The sequence below is a fragment of the Telopea speciosissima genome, chromosome 7 (genome assembly GCF_018873765.1).
Source record: "Telopea speciosissima isolate NSW1024214 ecotype Mountain lineage chromosome 7, Tspe_v1, whole genome shotgun sequence".
NCBI classification, from domain to species: Eukaryota; Viridiplantae; Streptophyta; class Magnoliopsida; order Proteales; family Proteaceae; genus Telopea; species Telopea speciosissima.
The window spans coordinates 31,347,968-31,369,496 of NC_057922.1; the positions used below are offsets into that span (position 1 = coordinate 31,347,968).

Genomic DNA, 21,529 nt, shown 5'->3' on the forward strand with positions numbered 1-21,529 from the left:
TTTGATCGCCGGCATGGCGAATCCTTCCACATAGTCGGGAGGGGGAGATTTGTTAGGTTGGGTTTCCCTCCATGTGGAGGATGGCTCAAAGGTTTTTTGGTGAAGCCCATTAGGGATAAAGCCCATATGAAGGGTATTTTTGTCTAGTGATTTGCTTAATGAGGTTTTACCTTATTTTTGGTCTCATTGAGGCAGAATAGAGTGGCTGGTCGTGTGAAAAAAGAAGAGAAGAAGAAAGGGGGAGGTGAATAGTTTTTCTGATTTTAGAGGCTCTGCGCAGTCAACTTTAAGAGGTCGATCGGATGGTCAAACATGGTCCTTTTGAGCTGATTTTTGGAAAGCAGATTCATAAGACATAGTTCTACATTATGTACGGTGTGATTGTTGATTAGAGCTCTCTAACTTAGTCTGATAATTATGTTCTTGTTGCCCCTATTTTGGTGAGATCTCTTTCTTTTTCTTTCATTCCTCTTTTGGAGTTCATCTTGTTGATGATAGATGCCAATGATATATTGCTCTTGATGTTTGAAATGATTGTATGCCTCTAATCTTTATTAGAGAAGACTCTTGTGTATTCCCATTATTTAGAGATAGTGAAATTTTGGTGGACTACGGTCCCGTGGTTTTTACTCTTCTCATTGAGGTGGTTTTTTACATTAAAAATTGATGGTGTTCATATGTGTGCTTATGATGCATTGAGTTGCTGATTTGGGAGCTTGGTTATTACCTTCATTATGTTCTATATATATTGTTCCATATTGCTCTATTTGTTTGCTTCCTATTAGGTTCACTCAAGAAGGGAAAAATTGCTTGTGTTTGTTGACCGGGTACTCATCAGCTTCCTTATTTTTTCCATTAAAATTGCCGCTTGGTTGCGTGGCTCCCAGATTAGCATGGGGTCAATGAGACCGTGTATACAATAGGGAAAAAGAACGCTAACCGTTCATGTGGTTCCTACGCTCAAACATAGGAACATGCAAAATTACCGCTCAACCCCAATGAACTAAAAAAATTTCATTTAGTCAAATGCTCTTGCATCTTTTGGGCTCCTTGCTAGTTCAACGCTACACGACAAAATAACAATCATTTGCCCATATATATATATAAAAAAAAGGGGTTTTTATGGGGGGAGTGTGGCGCCTGTCCACACAATGGGTGAAATGACCATACCACCCCAGGAAAGGAGGAAATATCAACCTAGTTGATGCTTCTATGTGCATTCCCATTGGCCCTTGTGTACATGCTCAGGGGTCACACTCCCCCACAATAATTCTTCCCATAAATATTTAAAAAAAAAAATGACTCAATGGTCAACCCTTAAGAAGCCATATATGTGAATCGCAGCCGCACATTCGAAGCCACATGCGTCACAACGTACGGACAAAATAGACCCAAGCAATGGACTGGCAGTTGCGTACTCTCTCCCATAGGCCATAGAGTCCCATTCTATTCATCTATCTCTCTCTTTCTCTCTCTAAACCCTTCTGTGGGAAAAGGCAACCCTTGAGGCTTAAACCCTTAAACCCTTAAACCCTTCGTCTCCTCCTCTCTGCATGAAGCTCTGAGACTTCCGATTCTTAGGGCTTCCTACTGTTTTCGTCTCTCTGCTCACTTTCTATCACTTCAATGGCGTCAGCTGCTCTGAGGAATCCTAATTCTAAGCGCCTGATCGGCTTGTGTTCTCCTGTCTACTCATGCTGTCGAGGAGCATTTCTGCATCAATTATCCACTTCTGAATCACTTTACGGAAGTGATATAATCTCGGATATCGGACCATGGTGGAGATCCATGGCCACATTTACGCGAACGTAAGTTGAAACTTGAGAATCTCGGATTGGACTCGGTGTAATTTATTATGGATTTTTAGAGCTCATAGACGGGTTTCCCAAAGAGTATGCTTTGAATTTCATTTTTTATTTTTATTTTGTGTAAAATATGGGCAGTCTGTCTGCATTAGCTTCGTTATGTGTCTTTCGTGGGCTGCTTCAGGACTTCGTATGTAACATTATAATTTACATAGGGAATTGTAACCTCTTTTTATCGAATGATGGGGCTGTGTTCTGTGTTTTATCCAGAACCCGGATATTGTTTTAGATACAGGGGATTTAAGAAATCAATTATTTTAATTGAAGCTTGCTTTAGGCTTAATAAACATATTTAAATCTTCACATTGTAAAAAAAAAAAAATTGATGTTTTAGATTTGCACCCCTTGGTTGGTAGTAAACGTCGGACCCTTAATGTAATATTGCCTATTTTACACATTGTTTGCGTGCTATGAGGCATAATTGGCAAGTAAAACAAGTAAATTATGTAATAATGGATGAAAACACATCATATTGAATAATTATTTAAGAAATAGTTAAAGACTTAAAGTTTCTACTCCAAACTACAAAGTACATTGAACTATTGAAATGAACAATGCATATTACATAGACACCCAACCCAAGTACATTGAACAATACATAATTCATGGACACTTTACCCCAGTAGCATTGAGTGATGATGTGGCCAAAAAAAAATAAAAAAAAATCAAGAACCAAGGTTTTTCCCCATTCTCTAGCTCCAAACCCCCTTCTCTGTCGAGTTTACTATGAAGTTTTGAAGTCTAGGTCGAGTTTGTGTTTTTTTTATAAGGCACTTTGTACCATTTTGGCGAGACGGTACAATTGTACTGAAATCTAGCCGAAATTTCAGTCGAGATTTTCGAATTAATGCATGTTTGAGATTTCACACTATAATTCGTCTCGACTAGCTCGAGTTTCTCGAGATCTCGCTGAGATGTCAGCGAGATTTAGAACTATGGCATTAATTCAACTCTTAACATGATTTGCATTTTATGTGGATGAGTATTAGCACTCAAGGTTTTGTGGTTAATCTTCGTGAGTCATCCTCTGAATTTTTTTTCACAGAACAAAGCTTTACCATATCTTCCCTTTTAGGTTTTTCTTCTCTTTTCTGTTTCTTCTAAAAAAAATTCTTGGGTGTATCAAGCTTAATGTAATACTTTGTGTTCTTAGTGTCTCGTAACATTGCTATGTTAAGTGGCATTGAGTATCTTTAGCCAAGAAACATTTGTTCTCCAGTGGTTATTTCATAGAAATAAGTACCAAAATTATTAAGGGAATTGGTAGCAGAAAACATGTGATCAATAGGTTGATTAGGCCCAGTTTTGTATAAATGCAGATTTTGGTTCTGTTTCATCTATGTTGTGGTACTACTTTACCTAGGTGGAGATATAGTCTGTGGTTGTTGGATGTGCTTTGATTTATTCTTCATTCTTTATATTTTTCACAAAGCTATAGTAATTCAGTCCATTTCAGACTTAGCTATTTTCGTTATGTTTTCTTGTTATAGGAAACCTCATGTGAATGTGGGGACCGTTGGGCATGTTGATCATGGGAAAACTACACTTACTGCTGCAATTACAAAGGTCCACTCGTTTGATATGTATTTGGTGCCTTAGTTTTTATTCTTATTCAGTTTCATGTTTCTTTACCGATGAAGTGGGTCTTAGTTTTCTTTCTTATTCAGTTTCATGTTTCTTTACCAATGATAGTGGCTAAAATATCGGATACTGAAAATATCTATGCATAACAGGAAGCATAGAAATTGTCTTTTGTTTTTGTCTTATATATATTTTTCAAACTCTGTAAATTGTTGAATTGATTGTACTACATAATTTGTTTCTCAGGTGCTATCAGAAGAAGGAAAAGCTAAGGCTGTTGCATTTGATGAGATCGACAAGGCTCCTGAGGAGAAAAAGAGAGGAATTACTATTGCGACGGTTAGCTTCTTGCCAATTGGCTGACTATTTCAAATTATCTAACATTATAAATAAATAATGCAGCATAGAAAGTTTTTGGTTGCCAATAAATATATCTTGCTACAGTATTTCTAAGCTTACCTCAAGTTACTAAATGTTTTGCAGGCCCATGTTGAGTATGAAACTGCAAAACGGCATTACGCGCATGTCGATTGTCCAGGACATGCAGATTATGTTAAGGTATGCTGTGAAATATTGGATGCTTTGTAAACACTCTCTATTACAAACCCTCCCATCAAGAAAAAGTAGAAAAATCATACTGAAACGTCTGTCCTTAGGTTTAGAAGTGATAAATGAAAACATCAAAAGAGAAGAATCATATCCTCCTAATAAGATGTTTTTGTGTCTAACAACCTGCTTAGAAAGAACAATTGTCTTTAAGAATTGAGTTCCTTTGTTATATAATTTGTTTAAGTAATACATGGTTAGATCCAATAGTTTTGACTGATTTTAATTTTGTATAAGTTACAAAATGTTCCAATTACCGCTTCTCTAAACTTATTAGTTGACTAAACAAATATCAATGGAAATAAATGTTAGTGAGACTTGTATCTTGCATCCATGTCATTGCATTCATATTACCTTAATGGTAATACTTATGGTGAATTACTTCCTTATGTAAACTGTTAATTGAATTTCAGAATATGATTACTGGAGCAGCTCAGATGGATGGGGGCATTCTGGTTGTATCTGCCCCGGATGGACCCATGCCGCAGACAAAGGAACATATTCTGCTAGCTCGCCAGGTGGGTAACCTATTATTTGCAACTCTGTAAATCATGTCTGGTTCGTAACTATGCTCTGACAAATTTCTAGAGTTTGTCAGTTTGTTCTTGTGGTTCTTTTAGGTGAGTCAGATCTTCTAATTTCCGTCCATGATTCAGGTTGGTGTGCCATCATTGGTGTGCTTTCTAAATAAGGTTGATGCTGTTGATGATCCAGAGTTATTGGAACTTGTGGAAATGGAACTCCGTGGTGTGACAAATGAACTAAATAGTAAATTAGTTTTATTAATCAATTATTGCTTAAGTGAGTATCATGTGCAAGAACTTCACTTGGATTTTGTTTTTCTTGCAGAGCTTCTAAGTTTTTACAAGTTCCCTGGAGATGAAATTCCAATTATTCGGGGTTCGGCCCTGTCTGCTTTACAGGGCACAAATGAAGAAATAGGGAGGAAGGCTATTTTAAAATTAATGGAAGCTGTAGATGAATACATACCTGAACCTGTTCGCCAACTTGACAAGTCTTTCCTAATGCCAGTTGAGGATGTGTTCTCAATCCAGGTAACCGTTAGAAATGTTTATTGGCATCAGTGTTGTCAAATAATCATTTAAGTTTGGTATTGCTTCATGCTCAAGCAGTATTTACTACTATATCATTTTACCTTTGCTACAATGCATCTGGAGCAACTCAGATTCCTTTGAACAGCATGCATCAAGGGTTGCATAAATCATGACTTCATGAAAGTCATTCATTTATGTTTCTTTTCTATTCATTTCTTAAATCAACTAGACAACTGAAGTCCTGTAGTAGTATAATTGATAACCGGCTAACAATTACTGTCAAGTGAGCTGCCATGTCGCTGACAAAAGTTGCTTCGATGTTTAGCTCCTTTTTTATAAGGAAACAAAACTAGGAAAATCATAAGTAGTCATTTGCAGCAAAATTCGAAACACTCATTACCATCGATTACCATAACATGAATGATTGAACCTGAACTTTCTTTCTTTGCTTTTCAGCTTTTATTTTTTCCCCATACTTTAAAGACGCATTGACCTGATAGGATTTATGATGTCAAATTAGTTTTCATAATTTCTGCTTCTGGTTGTAAAGGGACGTGGAACAGTTGTGACCGGCCGTGTTGAGCAAGGGACCATCAAAGTTGGAGAGGATGTTGAAATTTTGGGATTAATGCAGGTACATTCCCCTTCAAGTTGTGGTTTATATTATATTGTCAAGTATTCTTTCAATCTCCTTTCCATGAATGCTTTGAAGTAATCATTTAGTTACTCACCCCTATACAGCATGTCACAGTGTCTTTGACACTTGACAGGAGTTGCATGTGCTACACTAGTAGAAGATTACTATTACATACTTAATTCTTGGTTCTCATGTTATTCTTCCTTTCAATAGGGTGGTCCTCTGAAGACTACAGTCACCGGCGTGGAGATGTTCAAGAAGATCTTGGATCATGGGCAGGTAAGCAATGATTATCTTCTTGTTAATTTTCCCTTTTAAGTGAAGTTTATCTATTTGGCCCTCTGAGAGTGGCTTATCTGGTTGGCCCACAATAGCTGCATAAAAAGTTATCAAGGCGGCAAGGCAACCATGGCATTGTAGAGGGTCTAAATTCAAGGTCACACCAACAACGTGGCAAGGCGCCCGCCTAGGCGATCAAGGAGCCTGGATGCTAAGGCGCCGCCTTGATAACTATGGCTGCATATGTCATTTTGGATGGGGCCCAAAATTTCTGGAGAGGTTTGACCCCAAGGTCACCTGCCTACATGTGACCTTGGAGTTCGCCAAGTGGAATCAGGACATCATCCTGCCATGTGGCAGAATTATATGGCCCATTAAGATAGCATTCTCTGGTGGGGATACGAAGTGTCAATTATCCCATTTTTACAATAAGCTTTTAACTGTTGATCACTAAATTGTTGGTGAATGTGTGATTATATAGGCTGGAGACAACGTGGGCCTCCTTCTACGTGGATTAAAACGTGAAGATGTACAGAGAGGACAGGTGAGTAATAACCAATCAAACAATCTTTATACTGGCAATTAACTATGGCTCTAAGTGATGAAAATGGTTACACCAACTAGGTGTTGGGATTTAGAACCCTGATTTGGCAGTATAACTTAATTAGCTTATCTGAATTTTGAAATTCAAACTGTGTACCCTACCGTTAGTCTGTTACTGATGCAGTTAGACGTAGGAATAAGTGGGGATTTATGTAATTAAATTTTTTATTTTTTATTTTAGAGTCGAGTCCAACATTTGTTTCAGTTTTGAGTCCAAGGTAGAGTCCAACACTATTTCAGTTTCATGGTAGGAATAGGATTGTTGAGTCTTTAAATACGCTTGTAACCAGCGTATTTAATTTCTGGTTATTACAACTAAGCCCTCCAGCCCTTAATTTCTTTATTAACTTACCTCTCTTTTATTAGCTTTTCAGAATTACCCCAACAATTTCAATCCATATTTGTCCCAAAGCCTTCTGTCTCTTTCTAAGGGACCCCATATTGTTCACTTTATTTACCAGATTGCCATCCTCTTTTATTTACTACATTCCATTATAACCTTCCATTATTTACCATTCTGCCATTGCTCCTATACAACTTCAATATTTACTGGTTTGCCACGCGTTTATGATTTGATTTATCTAACACTTGGGTGGGGCCGTAAGCGATCCGAGCCGGGTTTTGAACCCCGGATCCGCATCAGATATATTTGATTATGCAACCAAGCAGCAAAAGAATATGATCATATTCTAAGGAAATATCAGCTTTCTCTAAACACATATAGTGCTTGTTTCATTTTTAGTGGCTCTGTTTTTCCCCCCCTTCTTTGCTCTTTGTTTTTGTGATGGGATGTCTTAGTTAACTCTTTACCATGGGGAGTGGGTTATTGTTTTCGGATGTTTTTATGGCTGGGTAGTTTTTTTATTCAGAAAAGGTCGTCGATTAACTTATGCCTTTCACAGGTTGTGGCCAAGCCTGGTAGTGTGAAAACATACAAGAGGTTTGAGGCAGAAATATATGTTCTTACGAAGGATGAAGGCGGTCGTCATACTGCTTTCTTCTCAAATTATAGACCTCAGTTTTACTTGAGGACTGCAGATGTTACTGGGAAGGTGGAATTACCTGAAAATGTTAAGATGGTGATGCCTGGTGATAATGTGACTGCAGTTTTTGAGTTGATTTCACCTGTTCCACTTGAAGCAGGTATGTTTAGCTTGTTAGTAATCCTTTTGGTGAATGTAAATCATTTTGAGATTCCATTGTGATTGGACCATGTATATTTAGCAGCTTAAAAATACATCATTTCCTTTGCCTCCCTTTGAATAATGGTTAAGAGTGGTGGCCTCAATGAAATTATTTAATAGCTTATAATACATCTAAAAATAAATCCAACAGCTGTGATGCCTCTTTACTAGCTAACAATTTCTTGTACAAGCTAACCAACCCCCTCCCCCTTCCTGGGTCTACAATTTCATTTGACTATACTAGGGCTCACTAGACATAGCTGTTCTAATGGTGAGCGGTGAGCCAACGCTGTCGCTTCCCTGAAGGTGTTTCTTAAACCCAGGAGCTGTCATGCGTCTTTATAAGTCAGCAATTTCTCGAACAGGTTCTTTACAACAGCTGTGATGCCTCTTTACTAGCTAACAATTTCTTGTACAAGCTAACCAACCCCCTCCTCCTTTCTGGGTCTACAATTTCATTTGACTATACTAGGGCTCACTAGACCTAGCTGTTCTAATGGTGAGCGGTGAGCCAATGCTGTCGCTTCCCTGAAGGTGTTTCTTAAACCCAGGAGCTGTTCATGCGTCTTTGTAAGTCAACAATTTCTCGAACAGGTTCTTTACACCCCCCCCCCCCCCCAAAAAAAAAAAAAAAAGGTTTTTGAACAAGCTAACCAAACAGGCACCAAAAAATATCCTGGGACTAGGATTTCATTTAATGATATCAGGGCCCACTAGGAGTTGTTCTTATGGTGTGCCTACACTATCGCTTCCCTGCAGGTGTTTCTCAAACTCAAAGGCATGAAGTAGTGATCCATGACCAATGAACTACTGCACATAGGTAAGCCTTCTCTTCTGGAGAAGAGAGATGAACTAGGTTCTCAGAAAATTATTCAGTCCATTTTGTCCACAGTATACAGAAAATTTATCTCCGTTCCAGTCCCTAAACATACAACCTAATTGGAGGTATAAATTGGTCCGTCTTTGCCGATTGATATTGGTTAGTTATTCTTGAGTATATCCTCCCCTTCGCTGAGTAAAATGTAGCATTGCTGTTATTGGGACACTTGTACTTTTTGGGTTTCTTTGAACCTGGACACAGTGGATACATAGATGACACTCTTTTTCATGTGCAGCTAAGTTGCATTTTAGGATGGTTTAAAACAGTGGAGGTTGTTTTCATCACTGAAACCCAGATTTTCCCATGGATGAATAATGTGATTCTGATTTAAAAATTTAAATACAAAACCAATATCAAACAGGATCGATATCAGCATAGTTGTCAAGGTGGCAAGGCAACCCAAGGCGGTAGAGAGGTGCCTAAGCGCTTAGGCGACAAGGCGCCCGCCTAGGCGTCACCTAGGCGGCCAAGGCACTCTCAAGTGTTATTTTTTATTTCCCCCCTTTTCTAACATTATTTAATGTGCTACAACTATTTTAGTATGCTACAATATATACCTTATATCATAAAAAATCAACACTAAGCCTCCTCAAGTCATAAAAAATCAACATTAAGTCAACTCAAGTCATCAAAATATTTACTTAAATGATATTTGGCATAAATAAGGGCCAATTTGGCATAAATAAGGGCCAATACCAGGTTCGATACCAATAAAACCAATGCAAGGCGCCCTGCAATAAGGTGGTTGTCGCCTAGGCCCCAGCAAAACCTCCTGGACGCCTAAGCGGCGCCTAGGCGACGCCTTGACAACTATGGATAACAGAGTGGAAACTTTCCAGAATTAAGAGAACTTATAAAACAAGATCAACAAATCAGATCAGAATATAAAGCTGGTCGATTGCCTCTTTTATTGGGTAACTCAATGCTGAAAATCTCAGCCAGATCCAATTGTCAATTCTGCTGATGTGGACTACTCCTACTGGATTTAGGATAGTTCAAAACTGGTCAAACTAGGAATCGAATGACTGATCAGAATACAGATGTCATATGCTCAACAGAAACTCAATCTATGATATTAAGTTCAGACTAAACAGATCAGTATGGTTCAGATATTGAGTAGCCTTCAAAGCAACAAAAACCCAATACCACTCGTAGCAGGACTGTAATAACCATGCAGCAGAATCAGAATTTGATCTCAGAACATGACTTAAGATACTGTTGATAGAATCTTTCTGAAATCAGAATTGAAATCAGAACCAGAACCCTTGATTCCAGCAATCCTAATGAGGATAGAAAAGCTTCTACTACACGAACAGAATTGAAATTCGAATGCAGAAAACAGGAGAGCCGATTTGATACCTCAAGAAGAATCAACACAAAGAACAGCAGGGCTTCCCACTGCATGGTATTGATTGGGTTCACCACCAATCATACCTTGATTCACCACAAGGAAGGGCATACCATGATAGGCAGCAGAGAACAAAGCTTTTCAATGTTAAAATCGTGGGCTATTGAGCCCCAAGACCTTTATTCATAAAAATCTATAAAGTAAAGTTCAAACCCAGCTAAGAAACCCCCTAGTCGACTCCCCTTACAACTAGTTATTCCTATTTAAAGTCTATATACCCTTTAAAAGGATATGGACCCAAATTTAAACACTTTAAGAAAAGAAACAGAATATCTACTTAAACTGGACCAACTGAACCACTGGTTCAACTGGACTAACTTAAAACTCTTAAAACAGAAAATAAACAGCTTAAACTTAAGTCAAAGTGGGCCCAAGACTTTAAAATAGACTGGGCCACGGTAGGCCTGATTTTCTTGTACTTCCTACGCTGGTAGGTCTTCAATTCTGCATCACCTCCCCCCGGATTGAAATCATTTGTCTTTGACGAATGGTTGAATGAAATGGAGTGCTCATATAAATCAGGGTCGAGGAGTTTGAAATCATCCACTTGGATCCATGTGCTGTCATGTTTGGACAGCCTTTCCATTTGACGAGGAAAACATGATAACCATTTCCATGTCGAGTCATCGTGTATGTATAGCCCAAGATTTCTTCAATCTCATCATCAACAGACGGCTGTAACTGGGGCAGCCTCAATGTATGTTATGTGTCACCTTCATCTGAGTGATGTCCCACATAGAGATAGAGATCAACCTCGTTGAAAACATTGCTTATGGACATATTATCAAGCAACTCAAGCACATAAGCATTTGCTCCCACCCTTTTCAGCACTGTGTAGGGACTCATGTTCCTTGGGTGGAGTTTTGTATTAGCCCCAAGTTGAAATCTCTTGTGATTAATACGAACCATCATCATGTCACTAGCTTGAACTCTACATATCGTTGATGACGATCAATTGTAGCCTTATACATCATTGCTCAAAGCTATCTGTCATCGGACAATTGCGCACCTCTATAATGTGGTGCAAGAACTCATCAGCTTTAAGGATGAGTTGAGCTTGGTGTGGAAGAGGGACAAGATCGATAGGCCGTCGAGGCTGAATTTCAAGAAGTATCTCAAATGGAGTATGACCTGTAGTCCTGTTCATTGAGCTATTATTAGTAAATTCAGCAATGTCAAGGATGGTTGGCCATGTCTTCTCATAGTCTCGAACAAGACACCTCAACAAATTTCCCAAACTCCTGTTTACCACGTCTGTCTGTCCGTCAGTTTGTGGGTGAAATGTGATTGAAAATTGCAATTTGGTGTTAATCTTTATGCATGGGGTCTTCCAAAAATAGCTCAAAAAATTGGCTTCACGATTAGAGACAATAGTTTCCGGTAACCCGTAGCCGCTTAACTTCTTTGAAGAATATTTTAGCAATATGATAGGCATCAAAAGTCTTGCGACAAGGCAGAAAATGTGCCATCTTCGAGAAACGATCAATTACCACCATAGTTGTCATGGCGTCGCCATGGCGTCCTGGCGCTGGAGAAGCATGCATATCGACCTACACCATGGCATCTTGTCTCTCTTTCCCTCTTCGATTTCTTCTTCCTGTCTCTCTTTCCCTCTTCAATTTCATCTTCTTTTGCCATTGATGTTCTCTCTGTTGGGCGGTGACTGCAACCCTCAATAGAATTGTTTTGAACCCTTTGAGAGAGAGTCGATTGGGCTTGAGTTTTGGTGCATTGAATCACCACCCTAGGGCGATCCTTACCTGAGAGGTTCGCACCCAAAAGCTTTCCTTGCCTTGAGATTCAAACCTTTGACGATTACTTGCAACTAAGAAGTCGCCAGATCTGATTCTAGGGATTAAATATTCCTTGTTTAGTTGATTTCTGTGATGAGTTCTTGCTGGAATTGATAGAACATGATGTGGCGATGGTTCGCCTGAAGATTTAGACTGGACCGAGAAGAGTTGAAGGAGTTATCTCCTTCGTACTGCGCTGTTTTCTGTCCCAGGCTGAAGTCATAAGGTTGAAGACAACCATAATCTGATCGTAGGTTATTACAAACCCTTATTTTTGTCCTTTTCCTAAAGTATCCTTCTCTTCTTTTATTCCCCTTTGTCCATACTTTACACATCCCTCCAAGTTTACCCTTAGTCATTAAATCAAGATCCTTTTATGCCCTTTCTTAGATTCTGCTTAATTACAAGATTGCCATCCTTAAAACTTGAGAAACAATAGAGAAAAAATAAAACATGGCTTGAGTATACATCTATTAAAACATTAAAAAATAGAGAAAATAAAAAATAAAACATGGTCGACATGATCGCCATGGCGTTGCCATGGTGGGCGACGTGTCGATATATCGATCAGACACCCCTCCACCGACTTGGATCGCCATGACGCCGTGACAACTATGATTACCACCATAGTAGAATCATATCTCTCACGAGTAGGAGGTAGTCTGAACATAAAATCCAAGCTTATTTCCAATCAGGATGCATGAGGAGTAGGTAAAGGTGATTACAAACCTGTATGCTATTTAGTTCCTTTATCAAGCTGACATATATGACACCTTCAAATCACATGATCAATGTCATTTGATATATGTGGCCAATAGTAGTGATCAACAACAACAACAACAAACTCAGCCTTATCCCAACTTAATGGGGTCGGCTACATGGATCCAAACACAACAAAGGAAAACTGAGTTCTAGCAAAAAAGAATGAGGAAAGAGAAGAGAAATGGAAAATGGTAAATGACAAATGAAAGATGCAATATGAAAGATGAAAGATAGTAAGAGGGAAGAAGCCCAACCTAGCACGACAGAAGAAACTCAGCTAAATGGGGTTTGCTACATGCATCCTTATCCTCCAATAAGTCCTATCCGAAGTCATACTTGGTACAAGACCTAGGCTATGCATTTCCTTCCTCACCACTTCTCCTAAGGTCATTTTAGGCCTGCCACTAGCTCGTTTAGCTCCTTCAATCGGGATCATATCACTCCTCCTTATTGGGGTGTCCCTAGACCTCCGATGAATATGACCATACCACCTTAAACAACTCTCTCGGAGCTTGTCACTGATCGGGGCTACTCCCACGTTCGCTCTAATACTTTCATTTCGTACTTTATCCTTGTTTTTCCACACATCCATCTTAACATCCTCATCTTTGCTACACAAAGCTTGTCAATATGACACTTCTTAACTGCTCAGCTTTCTGCTCCATACATCAAAGCCTGTCGTACAACAGTTCTATAGAACTTTCCTTTAAGCTTTAAAGGAATACGTCGGTCACACAACACTCCAGATGCACCTCTCCACTTCATCCATCCCACTTTAATTCTCTGTGAAACATCATCCTCTATGCCACCTTCTTTACTTATGATAGATCCCATATATCTAAAATAGTCACTTTGTGGTATATCTCTATCCTCAATTCGCACCATATCAGTATCCATCGCAGTTTGACTAAATTACACATCATATACTCCGTCTTGTTATGCTAATCTTAAAGCCTTTTGTTTCCAAGGTTGACCTCCAAAGCCCTAACTTAGAGTTAATCCCTTCTTTTGTCTCATCCACCAAAACGATATCATCAACGAAGAGCATACAGTCATACACCATGGGATCTCATCTTGAATGTTCTTCGTTAGATCGTCCATGACAAGCGCAAATAGATATGGGCTTAAGGCTGATCCCTAGTGTAACCCAATCGGTATTGGGAATTCCCTTCCATGACCTCCCACAGATCTCACACTAGTCACCATGCCCTCATACATATCTTTAATAAAATCCACATATTTGCTAGAAACTTCTCTCTTCACTACGACACATTGGATTAAGTCTCTAGGGACTCGGTCATAATCTTTTTCCAAGTCAATAAAGACCATATGGAGATCCTTCTTGCTTTCTCTATATCTTTCCATGAGCCTCCTCAAAAAGTAGATAGCTTTTGTCGTGGATCTACCTGCCATAAAGCCAAATTGGTTCATCGAGATATCAGTCTCTCTTCTCAAACGGGCTTCAATAACCTTCTCCCATAGTTTTATAGTGTGACTCATAAGCTTAATGCTTCTATAGTTGTTGCAACTTTGGATATCACCTTTATTTTTGTAGATCGGGACTACAATGTTTCTCCGCCACTCATCTGGCTTCTTCCTTGTGTTCAAAATCCTGTTAAACAGATTGATTAACCAATGAACCCACAACCTCAAAGGGTTTTCCACACCTCTATTGGAATCTCGTCTAGGCCTGGGGTCTTGTCTGCTTTCATCTTTCTTAAGGCTTCTTTAATTTCCGCCACACTAATCTTTCTTACGTATCTATGATGTGTAGCGTTTTGCTGAAAAATGAAATCGTCCGAGTCATTTCTTCTTGACCTATCTCCATTTAGTAGGTCACAAATATACTCATTCCATCTCTTCACAATGTCCTCATCTCACACCAACACTCTTCCATAGCACTCTTGATGCACCTCACCTGATCAAAATCTCTTGATGACCATAATATCAGTAAAAGTCCTTAGAGACTCCCCCTTTAATCTCCACCACCTTATCTTAGGGTACATTGGTCCCTTCCTCCTACTCTTCTATGCACTGAGGTACATATCCAAGACCACCAGTCTATGTTGGGTGCTTAAGCTCTCTCCAGGGATAACCTTACAGTCCTTACACACCGTTCTATCTGTCCTTCTTGTAAGGAAGAAGTCTATTTGGCTGGCATGGTTCCCACTTTTATAGGTAACTAATAAACTAAGTGCTCCTCGCTTTTTTCAAAAAAGGTGTTCACAATGGGAAGATCATAAGCCACCGCAAAGTCTACGATTGAGGTCACTTCCTTGTTCCTCTCCCCAACCCCGAAACCTCCATGGACCCCTTCATAACCTCTATGGTCACTCCCAACATGCCTGTTCAAGTCACCTCCAATGATAATCAATTCAGCCTGGCCAATAGTAGTGATCAATGACCTGAATAAGTGTCTTGTCCTTCCCAAAGTGACCTACCAAACCTCTTCGATGTAACTCCTGAATAATATGGTGGTGTAGGGATGAGTTAAGGATACATTACTGAATTCCCAAGAACAAGTACCCATCTTGGATGGAGTATTTTGGGTGTTGTCTGCCCTGCTGTAACTCCTGATGAATCTGGGAAAAATCTTTATCAGCTGCATATTCCACCGTTATCTGATCAATATTAACTGTATGTGCGGAGAATGTGTTATGGGTTAACACTTTGTGACTAAGTGCATTAGCAACAATATACTCTTGCTAATTCTTCGTACTTCCCACCATCACATCATTATCATATGACCATGGCTGTCCAAATAATATATCTGTCAGCTTCATAGGCACTACATCACACCACACTTCTTCCTCATAACGATGAAGCGTTAGAGGCACTGAACACCTTTGATTTACCTCCAATGTACTGCCATTAAGAAGAGAGGCCGCGGGTGCTTTTCAGTTTAATTTTGCCTTTTCTACAAAAGCCTTAGAAGTCACATTTACACAGCTGCCGCTGTCTACGATCACCTGCATTGGTTTACTTCCCGAGCGCATATGAGTATAGAAGATACAATGAAGTCGCCAATCCTCTCCCTTGGTTTCAATTGCTAGGATGCGGTTAAACCACATGAATACCGTAGGCTTCCTCCCCATTTGTATCTTCATCATCATTATGTCATCAACAACGTCTTCTTCCACATTAGCAACTACATTAATCTTCTGGTGAAGTGGAAATGCCTTTGCAACATGCCCATATTCCCAATATTGATAACACAGTGTTTTGCTACTGCTGGTCAAAGGTGCATTCCCTTTATTATCAAACATGTAGGACCTATGGAACGTGTAGGACCCGAGTTTGTGGGTCTAGGTGCCGGAATATTTCTCCTGTTCTCCCCAGCTTGTAACCCATATCTCCTCACAGAGGATGTTAGCGGTTCTTATGCACATATAGCATTCTCAAAGCAAACCTGGAGATCGTGAACATCTGTGATACTAATTGTTTTACTGATATCAGGCTTCAATCCCCTCTGAACCGGGATTGTAATTGTATGTCATCTTCTTCAATTCCTAATGCAGATAAGTCAAATAATGGGCTTATTTTATTGGAAATAAGCCTTTAGTGGGGTTATGTATACATTGGGCCTTTGATTCCATGTGTTTTCTTTGTAATGGGCATCTTTAATAGGCCTAAAATGTGGGTACAAGACAGGCATACGGGATTAGGCTTATTAGTAGCTTATTTTCATATTTCCTAGGTTTATTTAAGAGTCTTTTCATGTTTCTAGGTAGAAGTCTAATAGCCGCTAGAGTATCTCCTAGTTTTTAGTATGTGTCTTTTAGAATTCCAAGAGTTAGTTAATTTTCTTGGTTTATGTTTCCTATGTATTGGGGGTAGGGTTCGATGTTTTGGGTTTAGATTTTTATGTCTTGGGGCAGATATCTATGTGTAGGATTTGGTATCTATGTATGGGGAATTCCAAAGGGCTTTGGAATTCTAAGAGTCTACTTTAATGCTACTTGATGTGCTCCAGGCTTTTAAAGCCTTCCCCACTCCTATATAATGCAGACCATGGGCTGCTCTCAAAGGCACCCAATGAATTTTTACAGCAAACAATCTGAATATTTTCTTGTGTGACTCAAGAGGGCTTAGGTGAGATTCCTACAGTGGGCCTCGGTGGGACTCCTATGGCTGGCCAACTAGTGGAACTCTAGTGCCAAAGTTATCCTACTATCTTCAACATTCATCATTCATCATCTATCACCATTTCCACCTTCATCATTCAAACACCAACACAGCAGGATCAGAACTAACCAAATCTGACCCAAGCTGTCCCGCACCTACCCCTATTCTCTTCCAGATTCGATCTTGGCTTGCTTACTCTCTCGGGTTTGCATCAATTCCAGTACGAGTAAAAAGAGAATCAATTTGTCCTTATATTCAGCTACTGATGAAGTTCCTTGGCGAAGAAGTTTAATTGGTCTTACAGTTGAGTACTAAATGCATGTGGTAAGTACTCTTCATTCAGCTCTTTTTTCATCTCCTCCCATGTAGTGGGTGCTTTGTCACGACTCACGACTCTCAAGTTTCCTTTTATGAGTTCTCCACAATTCACGTGCTGCACCAATCAATTTTGTTCGAGCCAACTTCATCTTCCTTGTTTCAGAGAGTTCAAACCAATCAAAATAGTCATCTAATCTCGCCAACCAGTCATGGAAAATCTGTGGGTCATGTTTGGGGTGTGCAAGCCCTCTGTGGGCCTCTATCCATGAACCTTTTGAGTATGATTGTTAGCTGTACTGTGTTGGGTGTCTTGCCTCCCCTTCAAGAGGTGCAAAACTGCTTTGTATAGGGGCAGCAATTCGGTTCTCCACTCACCTTCAAGAGGTGCAAAACTAATTTGTGTAGGGGCAGCAATTCGGTTCTCCACTGCAGTCAGCCGATCAGCAATACTCCTTTGATTGCTTGTCAGTTTAACGTCTCCACTATCCTATTATAAGGATCAGGAGGCTGGACTGGACTTCTTGTACTGTTCTCTGCCATAGCTCTGATACCACTTAATGTGGTTCTCAGAGGAGAGATAACTCAGGTTAGGTTAGGGTGGGTGGGTTAATGCCATTAGTGAAATCTGACCTATGGGCAAAATGGTAAGCTCACACCCTGAAAGGGGTATATTAGTCATTTGAGGGCAAATTTAACCAAAACCGTAACACTTAACTGACGGAGTGAGAACTCAGGGGGTGCGGCTGTATAATTTAGAAACACAGGGGGTCGCTCTGTATTTAGTACAAACCTCAGGGGGTGGCAGTGTAATTTTCCTGATTTAAATACAAAACCAGTACCAAACAAGATCGATAACGAAGTGAAGACTTTCCAGAATCAAGAGAAAACTCAAAAAACAAGATCAACAAATCAGATCAGCATATAAAGCTTGATCAAGTGCCTCTTTTATTGGGTAGAGTCAATGCTGAAAATTTCAGCGATATCCAATGGTCAAATCTGCTGATGTGCACTACTAGTGGAACTAGGATAGGTCAAAACCAGAAACTAAGAATCGATGGAGTGATCAGAATACGGATTTCATATGCTCAACTGAAACTCAAATCTGTGTTATTAAGTTCAGACTTCAGAATAAAAAGATCACTAAATTTCAGTTATCGAGTAGCCTTCAAAGCAACAAGAACCCAGACTGTAACAACCCTGCAGAACAATCAGAATCTGATCTCAGAACATGACTTAAGATACTGTCGATAGAAACTTTCTGAAATCAAGATTGAAATCAATTCTGTAGAGACCTTGATTCCAGCAATCCTAGTGAGAATCGAAAGCTTCTATCGCAAGAACAGAATTGAAATTCGAATGCAGAAACTTTCTGAAATCAAAATTGAAATTAATTCTGTAGAAACCTTGATTCCAGCAATCCTAGTGAGAATCGGAAAGCTTCTATCGCAGGAACAGAATTGAAATTTGAATGCAGAAAATAGGAGAGCAGATTTGATACTTTAAGAAGAATCAAAACAAAGAACAACAGTACCTGGCTTCCCACCGCAAGGTATTGACTGGGTTCACCACCGGGCATATCAAGATAGGCAGAGCAGAGAACAGAGCTTTTCAACAGTCAAAATCATTGGCTATTGAGTCCCTAGTCCTTTATTTATAAAAAGCTATAAAGTAGAGTTTAAACCCAGTTAGGAAACCGCCAAACTGACTCTCCTTACAACTGGTTATTTCTATTTGAAGTCTAAATAGCCTTTAAAAGGACGTGGACCCAAATTTAAACGCTTAAAAGAAAGGAAACAAAGTATCTACTTAAACTGGACCAAAGACCCAAATTTAAACACTTAAAAGAAAGGAAACAAAATATCTACTTAAACTGGACCGACTGAAACACTGGTTCAACCAGGACTAACTTATAACACTAAAAACAGAAAATAGACAACTTAAACTTAAAAACAAACTGGACCCAAGCCTTTAAAATAAACTGGGGCCACACTAGGCCTGATTTTTCGTGGACTTCCTATGCTGGTAGGTCTTCAATTCTGCATCATTGAAGGATCACAAATCTTGTTATTTCTGTTTTGTCTGTGCTTATTTTAGGTAGCTCCCCCTCCCCCAACACACGCATGTGCACAACAGTTTGTAAGGCCTCTGATATCTTAACACATTCCTTCATCTATTATAACCTGTCACGGTCAGTCTCTCAATATGGTGATAATATCTGTGCTTATTTTGGGTTGTTGGAACTGACTTGTTGGCTGATCCAGAAAGGGATCCAATTCCTTGGTCAGAGGCAAGTAGCAGCTTCTAGTCTAGCTGGACTTCCATAATATAAACCCTTTTGATCCAATATAAAATCTAGAATATAATCCAAGAAAACTCCCTTCTCCCAATAAATTTGGTGGAAATTGGCAGGTTCAGTTTTTGACTAACAAAAATCAGACCAAATTTTCAGATTTTTTTGCATCTGCTCTTTTGTAGCTCTGACTCCTGTAGGGTGCCAAGTCCCAGATTACACTAATGGCCTTGAAGTCTTTCCTATTTCCTATAATGATGGATTATTTTTATAAACATTGCTAAATTAGTAAGAGTATGGCAGCTGTGAGCTGTCAACCTGATACTATAATGCTCCCCTCCACTATCTCGGCTTGGTTTGTACTGCAAAAGCACTGTAATATGAAATTGTGTTCAGAACTTCACCACCAGATGGTTTGAACTATTTAAAACAATGGTGGATATGCCATATGTCACAGTAATTGATTATGTTATTTTTGATCTGATAGTTCTCTTACTGATGCTTTATGGTGTTTTTGCTAAATAAATCCTCTAGTCTGAAGTTCCAATCACTGGCATTGCTGATTACTTTTTTTTCCTTTTGGGGGGGGGGGTTGTTTGTTGGGGAATTTTTTCCCCACATGTTTCTAGAGAACTTGACTGGGTTTGAACTGGAGATCACTAAAGTCCTTAATATTTTGCTGGTGAATAAACAGGTCAAAGATTTGCTCTGAGGGAAGGAGGTAGAACAGTTGGTGCAGGTGTGGTTTCAAAAGTGATGGGCTGAGATTTTCTATTGCAGCAGCAGGTTGATTTTTTTTTTTAGCTTCTGCTCATGCATGGATTGGTGAAATGCTGGAACCAGAGTGCCACTTCTAAAACATGCGATCGCCATAGTCTCATACATGTAGTCATTGTTTGATTTGGCATTTTTTCTTGAGCATCAACGATGGTCTAAAATTTTGGACTAATGCTAAAAATTAGGTTTCAATAGTTCTTTAGTGCAGAATTGCTCAACATTCTCTTTGAGAACTTTTCACTGCTGTACTAAAACTACTGTTAATAATCAACAGAACAGTATAGAGCACGGTACAGTCTCTTCCTCTGCTTGCATGATGGTTTGTTAAAATCATTTACTAAATTATTTCTTGTGTACATTTTATTGGTTATCATTTGATAGCAGGGAATGAAATTAATTTTTAATAGAACTGTAAACCTTTGCAATCATGATTGTTTAATTAGTTGAAATTTTTTGTTATATATAATAATTAAACTTTTAAGTGGTTTTTTGCGTCTATTTAAATCTGTGGAATTCGCTTCAAAAGTCAAGTGAAATGTACTTGTTAGATTCAGCAAGTTAAGTTATATAGTTATTGTTGGTAATGATTTTAAGATTAGCAAAATGTTAATTCATGAGTTGATTGATTACTTAATGCTATTTGTATAACCCAAGTTATTTTGTTGCATGGCAAGATGATGTTGGGATTCCAATTTATGGATAGGAAATTGGTTAGTATGAAATATGAATAGCTTCCAAGATGGTGGGAGAGGTTGAGATGGTCAAGGGAATGTTTACTATGTTTTTTTTATAAAAAAAAAAAGCCTAAAAAGCAAATGTAAAAACTTGAAATTTGGGCATGGGATTGGCCTCCATTGATTTTGATTTCGATGTAATTCTAGAATCAGAAAATCAGAAAATGGAATCGAGAAGAAACAAAAAGTTTCATTTTTTTTTTAATATTTTGATTAAAAGAGAAAATGCAAATGAGAAATATCTAACTTCATCTGTGGCTGACTTGTAAAAGGATTTTGAGAGTCGTGCATAATTAAAATCAGGGTCTATCTTTTCCAATTTGAATTTCTTTCCGACTCTATCCAATTTTTTTAGAACTTACTTGGAAAAAGAAAAATTAACAGAAAAGAGATACAACGTCCATAACACTATCCATAGTAATCATCCCAACTTTCTCAATCCTAGCCTTCCTAGCAAACACATGAATCAAGCAATTTAAAATAGGGGTTTGTGAACCCTAAGATGATGTGGTGAAGGAAAACTTTCTCCAAAAAATTGAGTTTTTTTATGAGTCCGGGTTTTTTGAGACATGTCCATCCAGGACATGTTTAGGATGTGAACCTCTTTTTGCCATTTGGTGAAGTTGGATTAG

The 21,529-nt window shown here is 38.9% G+C and overlaps 1 protein-coding gene across 1 annotated transcript; it reads left to right on the plus strand.

Annotated features, from left to right (window-relative positions):
• Positions 1 to 1,469: 1,469 nt before the first annotated feature.
• Positions 1,470 to 20,467, plus strand: LOC122667525 (elongation factor Tu, mitochondrial). Its single transcript, XM_043863826.1, has 12 exons — positions 1,470 to 1,808; positions 3,356 to 3,431; positions 3,693 to 3,785; positions 3,930 to 4,004; positions 4,466 to 4,570; positions 4,709 to 4,799; positions 4,902 to 5,107; positions 5,658 to 5,741; positions 5,958 to 6,023; positions 6,505 to 6,567; positions 7,529 to 7,769; positions 20,081 to 20,467. Exons 1-12 carry the CDS (start codon positions 1,627 to 1,629, stop codon positions 20,149 to 20,151), a joined length of 1,353 nt encoding a protein of 450 aa, XP_043719761.1. The 5' UTR covers positions 1,470 to 1,626; the 3' UTR covers positions 20,152 to 20,467.
• Positions 20,468 to 21,529: the final 1,062 nt, after the last annotated feature.